General features: G+C 47.0%; 1 protein-coding gene across 1 annotated transcript in view; it reads right to left on the reverse strand.

Annotated features, from left to right (window-relative positions):
* The window catches only part of LOC119372239 (uncharacterized), a 66,728-nt gene that overhangs the window by 21,652 nt on the left and 30,985 nt on the right, over positions 1–14,091 (reverse strand). Inside the window, exons 5-7 of the mRNA XM_049420167.1 lie at positions 10,257–10,353; positions 8,598–8,764; positions 1,558–1,660 (exon numbers count right to left, since the gene is read on the reverse strand). Of these exons, the coding sequence (XP_049276124.1) occupies positions 1,558–1,660; positions 8,598–8,764; positions 10,257–10,353 (367 nt within the window). The remainder of the gene's footprint in view (positions 1–1,557; positions 1,661–8,597; positions 8,765–10,256; positions 10,354–14,091) is intronic.

The following is a 14,091-nucleotide window of genomic DNA, read 5'->3' on the forward strand; positions in this document are numbered from 1 at the left end:
CAACACTTTTCAGCATAGTCAGAAAACGCTGCCGATCGGTGGTCGAGTCTCCTAAGAACACGCGAGCAAATCACAAGCACAGCACGCGGCCACTTAGGGTAAGCCGCGCGATTGAAAAAAATTAAATAAGTGCTCAAGGCATGTGATGTAGCTTCTTTCCCCCATGCCATCCCTCCCTGCTTGGCTTCCAGCGCGCTCGTCGTCACGAGAGAAGAGACAAAGAAATTACAGCGTGCGACAAATCTCCGATCGTACTTGACAGATTCTAAAAATATTTGCGGCGGTCGATTCACGAGGCAATAAGCTCTCTCAGTGAAGGCAGTCGACGATTACTTGGAAAAGTGTTGCAGGGCCGCTTTAAATCAGCGTTCTGTTGAGTAACGCGAGATCAGATCAAAAGGAGTTAGCTGCTAGCCTTACTTCGTAGAACAATACAATTTGTTCCTATCGCATTCACTGCTTCACCTTTAAGCTAAACAGATTTTATTAACCGTCCACTATTGACCCTGAAAAGCGAGGGCCAGACGTGTAACATAGCGTTGCCATTTCACAGTGGGCCTTGCGACGCCAGGGCGGTCAGCAACGGGCCACATTAAAACAGAATTGCGGCTGCTCCGACCAGGAGGCATACATACTTTTATTAGTGAGATGGCATTTAAAAAAAAAAAAGATGCGTTCAATATATTCGAATTGGGGTCCTAACACTGACGAGCTCAAGGGGCAGGGCATTTTAGCGGGTATTACCGCAAGAGCGATTACCAACCTGGATGTGCTAGTGGAAGAAAATTACGAAAGCTCTTTTGGATGAAGATCCATGGATAAAGTGAATTCGAGGATAAGCGTCAACGCGTTCCCACCGTTCACGTACTCTACCATGAACGTGAAACACGGAATATTTGATACTGCTCCATATATCTATGGCTAGTTTTCCCACATTTCATTCCGCGATGTCCAGAAGCAGAAGTGACAGACATTCTAGCGGCACACGTGTAGGTATTACTGAACCTTGCTCTAATTACGTGCCGTGCAACTCCCAGAAACACTGCTGGCAGCTCGTTTCAGAACAGACGACGTCCGCCAATAAATCGGCAAAACACTTTCTCTCTACCGAATGGCCGAGGAGTCGCAAGCTTCTGTGGAGAATGCACTTTGCCATTGAGCCAACTTGCAAAACGGAAGCAGCGTCGGCACTAATCATGACGGCACGGATTGGGACGCACTCGAGAGCACCGTTTATTCATCGGAATAGCTCTTCGTCCACGATTGCGACTCTGGAGGCCCCAAGATCAAGCTTCACATGTTTTGATGTCCCCGGCGGTGCGATTGCTTGTCGGTGATAGAACCCGAAACCCGAGACTGTCTCAGTTTGGCACAGTTTACATCGATTTTATCAGGATGGCGCAGTAAATTCGATTTGCCGCACTTTGGCACAGGAGTGGAATCGCTGCATTAAAGAATATCAACTTGCATAGTTCACCCTTCTTATTAATTTAATACACAACATTGTGCACCATCGGTCAAGCAAAGCTGGTGTGATGCAGTGGGAAGGAAGCTCACATGGAACGCTCCTGGAGGCCAGTGCCGCACTCTTGGTCGAGGGCTGGCGCAATAAACCACCAGCCTTCCTGTTCATGGCTGCACCCATCTTGGCCGAGGGAGCCTGCGCAGGTAAAAGCAGTCACTGTCATTAACTGCAGTCACGGGGAGTGACCAGGGCAATTCATGTACTAGCCAGCACATTAGCACACAGCATTTCAGGCTTTTTTTTCTTTGTCCAAGTGGGATCTTAAAACTTAAACTCTGATCTCCTCCTCTCTCTCACATATGCACTAGCATGAAGTCCATGTTGAGGAAACATTTAGCATGCCAATGTTTCAGCCAGGGACTGGCCCATGTCCAAAATGTTGATATACTCATTTTTAATGCGCACTATTTAAAAGCAATACGATCGCCAAAAGCATTTATGTTGATAAATTACTGATTAACTTTCAACGAGTGTAGACACTGCGAGTTTTGGATAAAGATGTCGAAACCTCCCACCAAAAGGAAGCAAACCCATGTGTCGCAACATAACTGAGTAAATCGTGTAACATGTAACAACAACATGACGAAGAGTACCAAAGTGGTGACGTCAGCGAACCGAAGTGCCATCTGCTACATTTCAGACGTGCGCCTCCACTTTGCGGCACCAGTTGCACTGAAACGCAGTCGCGTCACCACCATTTCATTGTTGCTGTTGGCGTCGGGAAAATCCGCCAATTAGCGACCACGTGGACAAGCAAGTGGAGGTGGAAAAACATTTCCTTTTTGATCCCTTAGCATCGAACGCCGAAAGGATTTCCTGCTACACGTGGTCGCAGTCAGTTTTTGCCATACACATCTCCAACGTCACACCCTTTGCAGAAATCTTTCCTCGTGTTTGCTCATGGTTATTGCAACAAGTCTGGAAAAGGAGAAAATTCAAATAAAGTAGCTCTAACTCTCCTCGTCTCTATCAAAATTCGTCACAGCATTCCCTGCAAGCAAGCACGGCTTACGAGTTTCGTGCCGGGTTACCTTCATATTTTGGAGTCTACACTCCTTTAATTTGAATGCAAACCTCCACAGCTGAGCATGTCAAGCAACAAAAGCAGTTTTGTGCAAGAGTGGCGTGGACAACTTATTTCTTATGAATCTTCTTCCACAATAGACAACGTGCCACAATAAACCTGCAAGACTGATCCTACATCAGAATTTACCTCATGCCCCCCTCATTTAAGTAATGTTTAAACATGACAGTTACAATAAGCTGACGCGAAGAAATCTGCGGAATCTTCTGTAGCTACCTCCCGCTTTCAGTAACCCCGGTTGTCAGTTCCGAGAAAGTGGGTCAGGGAGGCATACACACATTTGAACACACAACGACAGCACTTTTATTAATGCCTCTCTTAACCACTATGAACACCCACCTAATTTTCCAAATATAAAAGGAGTTATTTTGCTTACATTGTAACCTTTAAAACAACATCACACTTCAAGGCTGTCCTGTTCTGGCTCTCCAGCATTATTTAGACACTAAAATCTGGGCACAAATTTAGGAAACAAGCACTAAGGACCCGCGTTCATAGTGCTTCAAAGTATTAAAACTTCCTATTAAATTAACAAAAGCTCTGAAAGTACAGCTTTATATAAACCGATTGCATTGGCATAGCAAGGGAGGTGTTCAAACCCTCCCAATTTAAATTTGCAAGAATATATTTACATGCATATGTACCGTATTTACATGATTGTAGGTCGACCCATTTTATCTTAAATTGAAATCCGAAGTTGGGGGGTCGACTCACAATCGAAACCGAAACTAGTTTCGGCTGAAAAGTCTACTTACAGCCAAAACCGAAACAAACGAGAAATCGGGCACACCGGGGCACGATTACGACATTGTGTTTACGTTCCGGCTCTACCTGAAACATATATCGTATTTTCTTGTGTATAACCCGCATCCTCAGCAACGTTTTGCGGAAAAGTTTCTAAAAAATGATTCCCGGGTATTGCCGTGAAGCTAGCTTTGCTGTACAGCTGTGAAGCACTGCCGCCAAGCCACCTTTGCACACCAGAATTGTTTTTTTTTTTTTGCCATGCGAATTTAGGGGGTTCGACCTACATTAGAGTCGACTTACAATCGTGTAAATACCGTACATACATAAAGTGTCTTTGAAACCCCCCTAACACCCCCCCCTCTCACTCTCGAAAAGGTTTCTGGCTACGCCCCCGACTGATTGAGTCAGTCTTGTCTTTTATTCCTCTCAGACAAGGTTTAAAGAGGCGATGAACCACCCCTCGGGCTTGGAGAAAAAACGCATCTAGACACTGCTATGAAGAGTTGATCTAAATCTTTCAGTGGTGCGCAGCAAGGAGCGTTTAATAAGCTGCCATTTTTTTCAGGCGCCCTCTTTTCTTACAGAGGCCTGTGCTCACTTTCTTCGAAGCTGCTGGTGTCGCACAACAGATTGCCATTGGCTCATAGCCAACATAAATCGGGAGTGGTGTTTAGATCGGATGAGCTTCTTGCCACTGGGTGCCACCACATGCCAGCACCATGCTCTGCCAACGTAACACAGTGCGCCCCACTCGCGCACAGGAATCGCAATGAGAGCAACTGGGTTTCGTTTCACTCAAGCTCAAGATGCAGCTTCTTTCCCCGTGCACAGATTTCCCCTTCGCTGCAGGCCTGTCTGGCCGTGCCGAAGCCGGCGGCGACATCATGAGAAGAAAGCATAACCGATGCCAAGTGACGAGTTTGGTCGGTTCAGTTAGTGCCCGGCCCTCTTCAGCGTGCGCTGGACCTTAATTCTTTGTAACATGCTCATGTTGCTTAGACCGAGCGTTTGAGCAGTTAGCTTGAGTAGATGCGGTGCTGGCATTCTGCGCAGCTGAGAGGAGATTTCGATGTTGCCGCTGTGCGCACACCGTGTTAAATGCACATCTATGCTTCTGTGCAGTTTCTAACACCATCATTACTGCTGTACACAATAAGCTGTCATTTCCAAGTCAGTGGAAGATCATATAGTAGCACACGAAACCATTTTTTCCTCGCCTCATCCAATCTGCACCAAAAGCTTCCCCGTCGCATGTAGAGCCCTCTGCAATCCCTCTGTGGCGAGCGGTGCGGTGCGGAGGAGGAGTCCGACACGCCGACCTCTGAAATTACGCCGTCTCCGTGCGATTGGGATGACTGAAGAGAAACGTGCCGGTGCACAATCTCAGAGGCCATGCTCCACGCGCTGCAGTTTTCAAGGCTCAAAGAAATTATGTAGGAGCGTTGGAAGAATGGGAGCTTGGGCATGTTGGTATTCCATCTTAATGCCGCGCCGTGTCCGTGTCATTCCTCAGTGTCTTGTCTTTTTTGTGCGCTATAAGGATCTAAAAACAGAAAGAAAAAGAAAGTGTGTTTGAACAGCGCACTGCAAGTGTCCACTGTGTATACAACCAAAGCAGTAACAACTGTGACTTGTTAGTTCACACTCATCCTGTGTATACCTGTGCGTTCTTTTCGAGAGTCATTTGTTGTGTTTAAGCCGCATGCTGCAAGTGTCGAGCTGTGACAGTTGTTCGTTCGGCCTCGCCCTGTGCGTGTTTTCTTGAAGAGTCCTTTGTGCCTGAGCAGTGTGTTGCAAGTATAAAGTTGCTTGCTATTCTTCGAGTGACATTCTATTTTTTTGCTATCGCATTCACTGCTTCACCCTCACCGCGAAGCTGACTTTTTTCGATGGAGTCCTGCAAAACGAAACATCTGCGCCCACGCTGCATTACTGCTTCTGAAATGGGGAGTTTGTCAGGTCGACATGCCAATCTAACACGTTAAGGAGGTCATAATGTCTATATGAGAGTGCACTGCTCAAGAAATTAAAGGATTTTCAATGACTGGAAAAAAATTCCAGGACTTTCAAGGGCCTTGAAGTGAAAGTGCATTTTGCCCCCTGTGGAAATTTGGCTGCGGCAGCTGGATTAGAGCAGTTCAATGGCCATAGCTGCCGACCAATCTTGGTCGATCTTTTAGCCAAGACTGTGCACTAGATAAGGTACTAAATGTGAACCATTGATGAACAAAGCGTATTTCCAGTATTTCCTTGCAAGGTGCTGGGCAACAAAGCAAAGGTGGTAAGATGGTGCTTTGCACAGAAATAAGCGCAGGAGTGAGTCTCTCCGAGGACAAAGGAGAGAGACCTCCATGCAAGAGTCTCCAAGGAACATGACCCAGAAGAGCCACAAGGATGGGATGCATCCAGATTATGCCCCTGCTGCATTTTCTGAAGTTTTTATTGGTATTTTCCCAATAAAAATTGCTCGAAATGTTTCCCTTCATTTCTCAAAACAAGTCCGACACTTGCTGTTTGGAGCAAAAGTAGCTTCTGTCCTATTTCAGCTATCAACAGAATTTCATATTTTTGCCATAAAGCTAAATGCATGCAGTAAGCAATATACGCATTTTCAAGGCAATATTCTTTTCACTGTTTTTAAATAGGTCACATGTTTGACATATGAAGCTGGGTTTTTTCTTTTTTCCGCTATCAACCTTGATGACCTCCAGCTTGTTAAAAATCAACCGAGTACATCGAGCTTTTCGTACTCCTTACACATGCTATGCAGATTATGGGGGCGCTCGGCGGCTGTGGGCGTGTAGAAGACAACGACGATCGCATGTGCGCTCATGTCACGCAGCATCTGCTGGCAGCGGGCAGTTGTGGCCAAGGCTTGGACCAGTAAAGATGTGTCTCTTTGGGTCTCGGCCTCATCTCTAAAGGGTTCAGGGCTAGATGCAGCCGCAAAACCCTACATCTGGCGCCCAACGGGAAGGACCCCGTTCCGACATGTTCTGCCCGATCAACATACGCCGGATCCCACCAGCCCCTGACTTCGGCCCCCTGCACGGCGGTATCGCCATCGAGGAGCTATGGGCGCTGAAGCGGGCGTTCATGGATATGGCCGCCTACGGGGTCTACGACCTGGTCCTCCAACATCAGCCGGTGGAGACCCTCATGTGCCTCTGCCTTTCCGGGAGAATGACCCTCGATGAGCAGCGGCGTGCCATCATCGCCCTCGAGCACCTCTGTGCTTACTGTGGCATCCCGCTGCCCATGCAGGCCATGGAAGCTGTGGCGCGCTCAGCGCCAAGGCGGCACCTGGGGCCGACGACGAAGGCGGGGACGATGCATGCGCTGACGAGGTCGCCGTCGAGGCTTGTACGGGCTCATGCGGCGGGCCGGCACCGCAGGACGACCAGCGACGTGGTGGCGACGCATCGTCCGCCAACGATGGCGAAAAGAATGATCGCCGAGGCGTGTGCATCGATGGACGAGGAGATCACCGAGAAAGAGGTCGAAGATTCCCAGGATGGCGAAAGAGAGTGTGACGGCGGAAACCTCGAGGTCGGCGTCAAAGAGAACATGCACGGCACGTCCACTTCTGAGGAAGCGTGTCACGACACTGCACCAAAGGCGAACGTGGAGATTGACGCTGGAGGAGACCAGCAAACTGACGACAAGGTGGGCGCTGGTTTCGTGCTGGTCGATTTCCGAGATGACAACGATGGCGTTAGGGAACTCGACGGTCCGACAGAAGATCTTGGAGGGCGAGAAGCAAAGGATGGCAAGGCGGAGAAGACGAGAAAGCGGCGGAAAAGGCAGGAAAAGAGAAACCACGACGAACAGGATTGAGGCGAGGAGAGGGAGCCGAAGAAGCGAACGGTCGCAGGCAAGAACGAAGACGATAAGGACGACGCCAACGCCCGCGAGGCCGACCGTGAAAGTGACGACACTGACCAGGACAATTACAAAGACACCGACAAGAAGGACGCAGATAGCGGCGACAAAGAGTCCGACGCTGAGGAGAAGACTGACGGGGAGAACGAGCCCAAGGAACGGAGGTCGCCAGCATTTAACAACTACCACGTGGAGGAGTGGCCACCACCCTGACGTGAATGGTCCTGGTGGCTACAACGGAAAAACACGACACAGTGAAACGTCTACGACAACGGCACTAGCACCGGGCAACAACGTAAGCACCAGGAGGACTACTCTGAGTGCTCTGCGCCCGCTAGCTCGGTGGGTGTGGTGCTGCACCAGGTGCATCGGCATTCAGTCCTGCTCTCGCCGATGAACGTGGTCGTCAACCTGAGCGAGTCCGGTGAGAGTCAGTCTTCGTGCAGAGGCGGAGTGGGTACCCCTGCACGAGTCAGCGGTTACGACATCCGACAGCCCACGAGATACTACAAGGAGTTGTGGACGGACAGTGCTGGCAGGTGGTCCTGTGCGCCACGCGCAGTCCGCTGTGGCCAAGGGTAGCTAGGACACTTGCGCAGGCTACCGGTGTGAAATAGCCCGCGTCCTTCTACCCACTTTTTCCGAGGGGAGGGGGCAGTATGGGGGCGCTCAGCGGCTGTGAGTGCGTAGAAGACAACGATGATCTCATGTGCGCTCGTGTCACGTGGCAGCCGCTGGCAGCGGGCAGTTGCAGCCAAGGCTTGGACCAGTAAAGATGTGTCTCGTTGGGTCTCGGCCTCATCTCTAAAGGGTTCAGGGCTAGGTGCAGCCGCAAGACCCTACAAGATATTTAATACTCTAGCCATTGTGCTGAGGTCTTCTGTTTAGATGCCAATTTCCACTCCAAGGAACCCAGCTGATACTATGGTTTTGGAGCATACTGGGAAACTGTTTGGCCTGTCACAAAAGTCACAATCACATTTTTAGGATCTGTACTATCGCGATGGAAAGAAACGCAAACAGTGGAATGCATGGCTTTCAGCACAGTCCAACCCCGACCTGCCTTGAATGTCACTAGGCAAATCTGTGCTTTCAGCCGATGTTACCGTATTGCTAGAATCTTGCTACGGCTGGTGCTATTGCACCACGTGCGCTTATCTGCCAGTGATGCTTGGCACTAAACACGCATGTCGGGGCTGGACTGTGCTGAAAGCTACACATTCAACTGTTAGTGTTTCTATCGCGACAGTACATCAAAATACACTAAACTTAAGTTTTCATTCAGATCTATTCATATATAAGGAAGCTGTCATTAGAAGGTAGCCTTTAGCAAGTAAAAGGCAAAACAGTCACACTTGCCTGTTTCTCTGCCGTCACCACAGGGGAAATGTCTGGGATAGCAAATGTGGTCTCTGCTACACCTATGGCCACGGGCGAGCCATGCAATGCCACTGTGCTAGCAGCCTGGGATTCCGTGGCAACAACGAATGACACCCCGTGGGCTGGCAGTGATTCGGGTGGAGTGCCTGAGGAAATCCAACGGCACTTTACAGGAACACCACAAGAAGCATGACACATGGACTATTTTAAGGACGCGTTCAAGTGCACTCATCTTGGGCTTTTAACTTTGCCACCTTGTATCCATGTCAACTAAACGAGCAGTGTTAAGGCCCGCTCATAGGCATGAAAATGGCTGGGTCAGTTGCATTCGATGTTTTATGACCCCGTTTCTTTCATTTCTCAACATCAAAAACACTCATTGATTAGCCTAAAATAATGACGCCCATTAATCAAGAATGAGATGTGCAATGTTGGTTTGTAACATCAGTAATAAGCAAGGAGCAGTAAACAGCAGGCAAAGTTTGCCACCGTCCCACTTTCATACCCACAGCGAGACAAAGGCCTCTGCCCGGGATCTCCAGTTACTAGGGGCGGTCAAATTGTGAATTTCGAGACAAAAACGAACAATAATAGTGCCAGATAAGCTTGTGCGAATATTCGAGCACTTTGAATATTGCAGTGTTCAAATTCGCTTTGACACAATCTTAAATTATTCTAAATTTTGAAGTATTCCAAATAAATGAATAAACATTTATAAACCGCATGTAACCACCTGTAAAGGTGGTTTTACTGCAGTGGAGGGGTGCTATACAGTAAATACACATCCAGGGAAAATGCACAATGCCACGAAGCCCCACTTCAAGGTTAAATGAACATATTACCCTCACATTAACCATTTTTCAAGTTTAAAAGCTTGTTATACCGACTTGCTATACCGGCTAAATTTTAAAACAACATATTTTACAGGTTATCACTTGTATTCTACCGAAAGTCAAAGCCTGCTACTATTCAAAGTTACTTTCGCTTCCTTTGAGCCAAAAAGAATGACATTTGCACATGCCTTGTTTAAATTTTTTAAACTATTGTGCGGGTTAGCTGGGTCATGACAAATATGCTAATTTTTTTGTAATATGCAATATACACTGTTCGAATTAGATTTGAAACTGTTCAACCAAATCACTATTCGCTTCGAACCTAAAATTTATTATTCGCACAAGCCTAGTGCCAGATGCTAATTGAATCAAACATTGAACAGTAGAGTTTATATATAATCTAACATGAAATGATGTTTATAGCATATACAGCGTAACATTAGGAGCACCAACACATCAGGAACATATACACAGGGCTTTATGAGAGACTTTGCTGCTTTACGTAGACTCCCAAGATTTAGGTATGGTTACTATGCCTGTGGCATACCAATGGTGTGATCTAAGAATAGTGGCTATATCATCTGAAAATCTGAATTTTAATCCTTCATATTTAACAGATATGAAAAGCTTTTGTGGCAATCGACTTGCGAGGCAACAAACTCCAATAGAGAGGTCATTCATTGATTACGTGGAAAAGTGTTGCGGGGGCCCCCTTTAAAGAACACCAACTCTCAGTTCACCATTCCAATCCACTAATGCACATCACTGTGCCCAACCGGAGAGGTGCAGTGGGAAGGTGGCTCACATGGAACGTTCCTGGAGGCCAGTGCCGCACTCTCGGAAGATGGCTGCCCCAACAAATCCTCCCTGATCATGGTGGCGTCCATTTTGGCCAAGGGAGCCTGCAATCCCCAAAAGCAGTCATTGCAGTCCCCATGAGAATACGTGAATTACCCAGCCCACTATTTCAGAATCGTTAGTTCCAGGAAAGCGTGTCAGCAAGATATACGAGAGCATTATGGCAGCCATTAATGCCTCTCTGAACCGCTAATAATGTCATCAGATCTTCCAAACAGAGAACGCATTATTTTGCTTTATCTCACAAGCTCGTGTCATTTTAGCCAGCTGTCTGTTCAGTTAACTATTTTTGGGCACACAGTCTCCAAGTTTCATTACACCACAGTTTACTCCCGTCTTGTTCTGGCTATGCAGTATTGTTTAGCCAGTAAAATCTTATCACATATTTAAGAAAAAAAAACTAAGGACCTTCGTTCTGCCTTCTACTACGGAAGCTTCCTATGAAACTAATGAAACTTCGGAATGAATAGTGCAGTATCTGTATAAACTGAGCAAGTCTTCCATTCCTCTCAGACAAGGCTTAATCAAAGGCTTTCGGTGTGGCTCATGTTTTGGAGAATAAGCACAGTGCAAGGCATGAAGCTTTATTTTTCTCGCCGTAGTACTTGGAATAAACGAGCAAGTGTGCTCCGAGCCAAGTTCTGGAAAACTACTTTTCACCATGCACATATGTGCAACGAACAAAAGGAGAGGAAAGGATGAAGGGCTCGTTTCTTAGACACGACGTCAACAGACAATGAAGCCAAGGCCATCCCGTGCTAAGTGATGCCAGCTCAGAAAAAGTGTTCCACACTCACTGCCATGGCTATGAGCGGCACTGACAAGCACTCCCAGCTTTACGTGCACCCAATAAAGTGGACGAGACCGCCGCTGTAGCTTCATTGGTAGATTATCCAAAGGTTTGATGCTTTCTTCATATACTTATAATTGCTACACTACAGTTAAAAGACAACCTATAATATCCTTTCCTTAGCTTCACTGTCTGTCGATTTCATTACACATGTGCAATGCAATACACCTACTACTCTTGCCCAACTGAAGAGAAAAAAAAATTCTTTGTTACAAGAATATTGTTTGATACTGTGACAAGACAAACTTCAGCAGCGAAGCTCCAAAGATTTCAACGACCCACAATTTGCACCTAAACGCAGGCACACAAGTGTGTGTGTGCTCCCCATTGAAATTTGGCTGTGGTGGCTGGGTCAGCAGTGCAATGGCTGCAGTCGCCAACTCACCTCAGCAGCTGTCCAAGCTGTCTGCACTCGATAAGGCTAGTGATGGGCTATTGATGAACAAGTCGCATTTCTAATATTTCGTTACGAGAGTGTGGACACTTGCAACAAAGCTAAGGCGATAGGATGTTACACTGTAGAATCAACCACAAAAGTTTACGGACCACGCACTTGCGTGGCCAAGAGTATCCAAGACAATGTCAGCGGCGATCGACAGCAGCACTACGCCCAAGACGCAAACCCCTTATTAATCGATGGCTTTGCTATTTTGCCACTGGGCACGAATGTTCTCTACCTTTCGGTTTTTAACGCGACACGCTCTTCGGCAGCCGTGGTTATGTGCATCTGTCTCAAGAGTCTACAAGCATAACTGTTATCAGTCGCAATCTTTCACACAAAGTGATATCTACCCAATGGTACAATGTTTGAAACGAAGTGGTAGCCTAGATTCTGCTATCAAAGTAGAAGTGTGATGCTCATACTGCAGATAAGCGCTTCCATGATTAAGTTGTTGTTTTTTTTTTTCTGACTTTACGAATTTCGGGGGTCGGCCTACAATCGAGTGCGGTCTAGATTCAAGTAAATACGGTACTAATGATGTTCTGCGCAGCAGTAGGGAACATACTATACCAGTGAATAACAAAAAAAAAACCCGTTTCCAGCCCAGCACTGCATTCGACGGTAGATGGTACACAGCCAGGTGGTGCTGACAGGTAGTTTCGCATAGAGTCACTAGAAAATTTTCAGAGTATCGCATCTGTTTTCCTCGCGCCGCCGCCGCCGATGCGATTGGCTTACTCGCATCACGTGACCTCTCGCCACCATATCCCTTCCAAGCGCTTTGGGTGCAGGCGTGTTCAATGCAGAGCTTGGCCGGACATTTAGCAGTACCACAGTCCCCAGAAGTACTTCGTCGCTTTTTTAAACGCGTCATGCAGACAGGAGCGTAAGCAGACATTTTTTTCGGGTGGGAGGCACCTCCTTGATCTGAAGTGGGGGCCTGGTGGGCAGATGTGGTCGAGTGTCATTTCGTGCTATGTGTGCCACGGGAAAAAAAATTTCGCGAAGCGGGGGGGGGGGGGGGTACGGGCCCGGTGTGTCGCTCCCTGGCTACGCCACTGCATGCAGATGCCAGAAGAGAGTAGCTCACCAGCAATCGAGCGTTACTGGTGAGCTACTCTGGGAATCTCGTTTCTTTTTGCATGCCGTGTGGGAAAAATTAATATCAAAGAGCACCGTTCTACATGGCTGCATAGTTGGCCGGAATGAATTCGCCGCCCTCGAATAACACTCCCTCCTGCAGTGAACTACACTAACTTTGCTGGAAAAGATCTTACGCGACAGGATACTTCACCTTTTCGGTTCGCTATGGTCAGTGATATTGAAAACTACATACCTTTCTATTTGCTCGGCTGTTTATATCAATCTGTTGAACAGATTACGCATGCTATCCGAGTTATGAGCGTGTCACCCACAATAGCGAAATCGAAGATTTATTAAAATAATAACCATTTACTGGTATACGTTGAAGGTAATTGTGGCATGATCATTTGCCATTGCGCAAAACAAAAGCGCGAAGCTCTGTTGATAAACTTGGTATAAGGCAATGTATCAAGAGTATTTTTAAATTTGTTGCAAAAAAATGCTGCTAATGCTGCATTGTGCCGAGCGTGCCCTTAAAATACTGTTTAGTGGGTGAGAAATGGTCACATCAAAAAAATATATATATAAAAAAAGCAGATCCCTCGCATTGAGGGAGTCTATATTATGCGAGCCCTAGGTCTATATACACACTGTGTTGCAGTAGCATGCGCTTTAAAAATTCCGAGATATGCTATTTCTATCAAAAGAACATAAAGCACCGTGCCAACGAAGTTTTAATCAGAGTGCATTATGAAAAAAAGTGCAGCAGTGCAGAAACCAAACCCCAGCTGTTCACATGCTGGCAACGAAAAAAAAAATACTGTTTGTCGGATCACAGCAAAATATTTGCAAATTCATTGCAACGTTGGGAATATTAAGGAGACAAGAAACAGGAAATGAAACAGTTAAGTAGTGATGTCAATCATTTTTGATGGCCTATTTTCTACGTAACGCAAGATAAGATGCATCTTACCTACCGCACGCCGATTCGCCCGTGCGTTCGGCTGCTGGCGTGCCGAATCAAGACGTCGCGCACAACTTCCAATTACTGTACACACACAACTTCTATTACACATAGCAACCAGTTGAACAGCAAGCACGGTGCGCGAACAAGCTATGCGTCAGCGATCAGTCGAAGTACGCAACGTTGAATGTTCTCGATGTTGTTCGATAACGTTCCCGAGTGCAGTGAACCTGAACACCGACTGCAAAGCTAGCGCAAACAGTCAAGATTCACCAAATGTCGAAGTAAATGGCATCTCGCACGATGTCACTGGGCTAATGCAACTATGTTTTTAGCTCCGGACCTAGCGAACACACCTGGGCGTGACACGAAAAGAGACCGATGAAGCGATGAAAAGAGTTCGCAAGCACATGGCAACATTCACTGTACGTTTCATTAGTTAC

This window comes from Rhipicephalus sanguineus, chromosome 10 (assembly GCF_013339695.2).
Source record: "Rhipicephalus sanguineus isolate Rsan-2018 chromosome 10, BIME_Rsan_1.4, whole genome shotgun sequence".
In the NCBI taxonomy this organism is placed as follows: domain Eukaryota; kingdom Metazoa; phylum Arthropoda; class Arachnida; order Ixodida; family Ixodidae; genus Rhipicephalus; species Rhipicephalus sanguineus.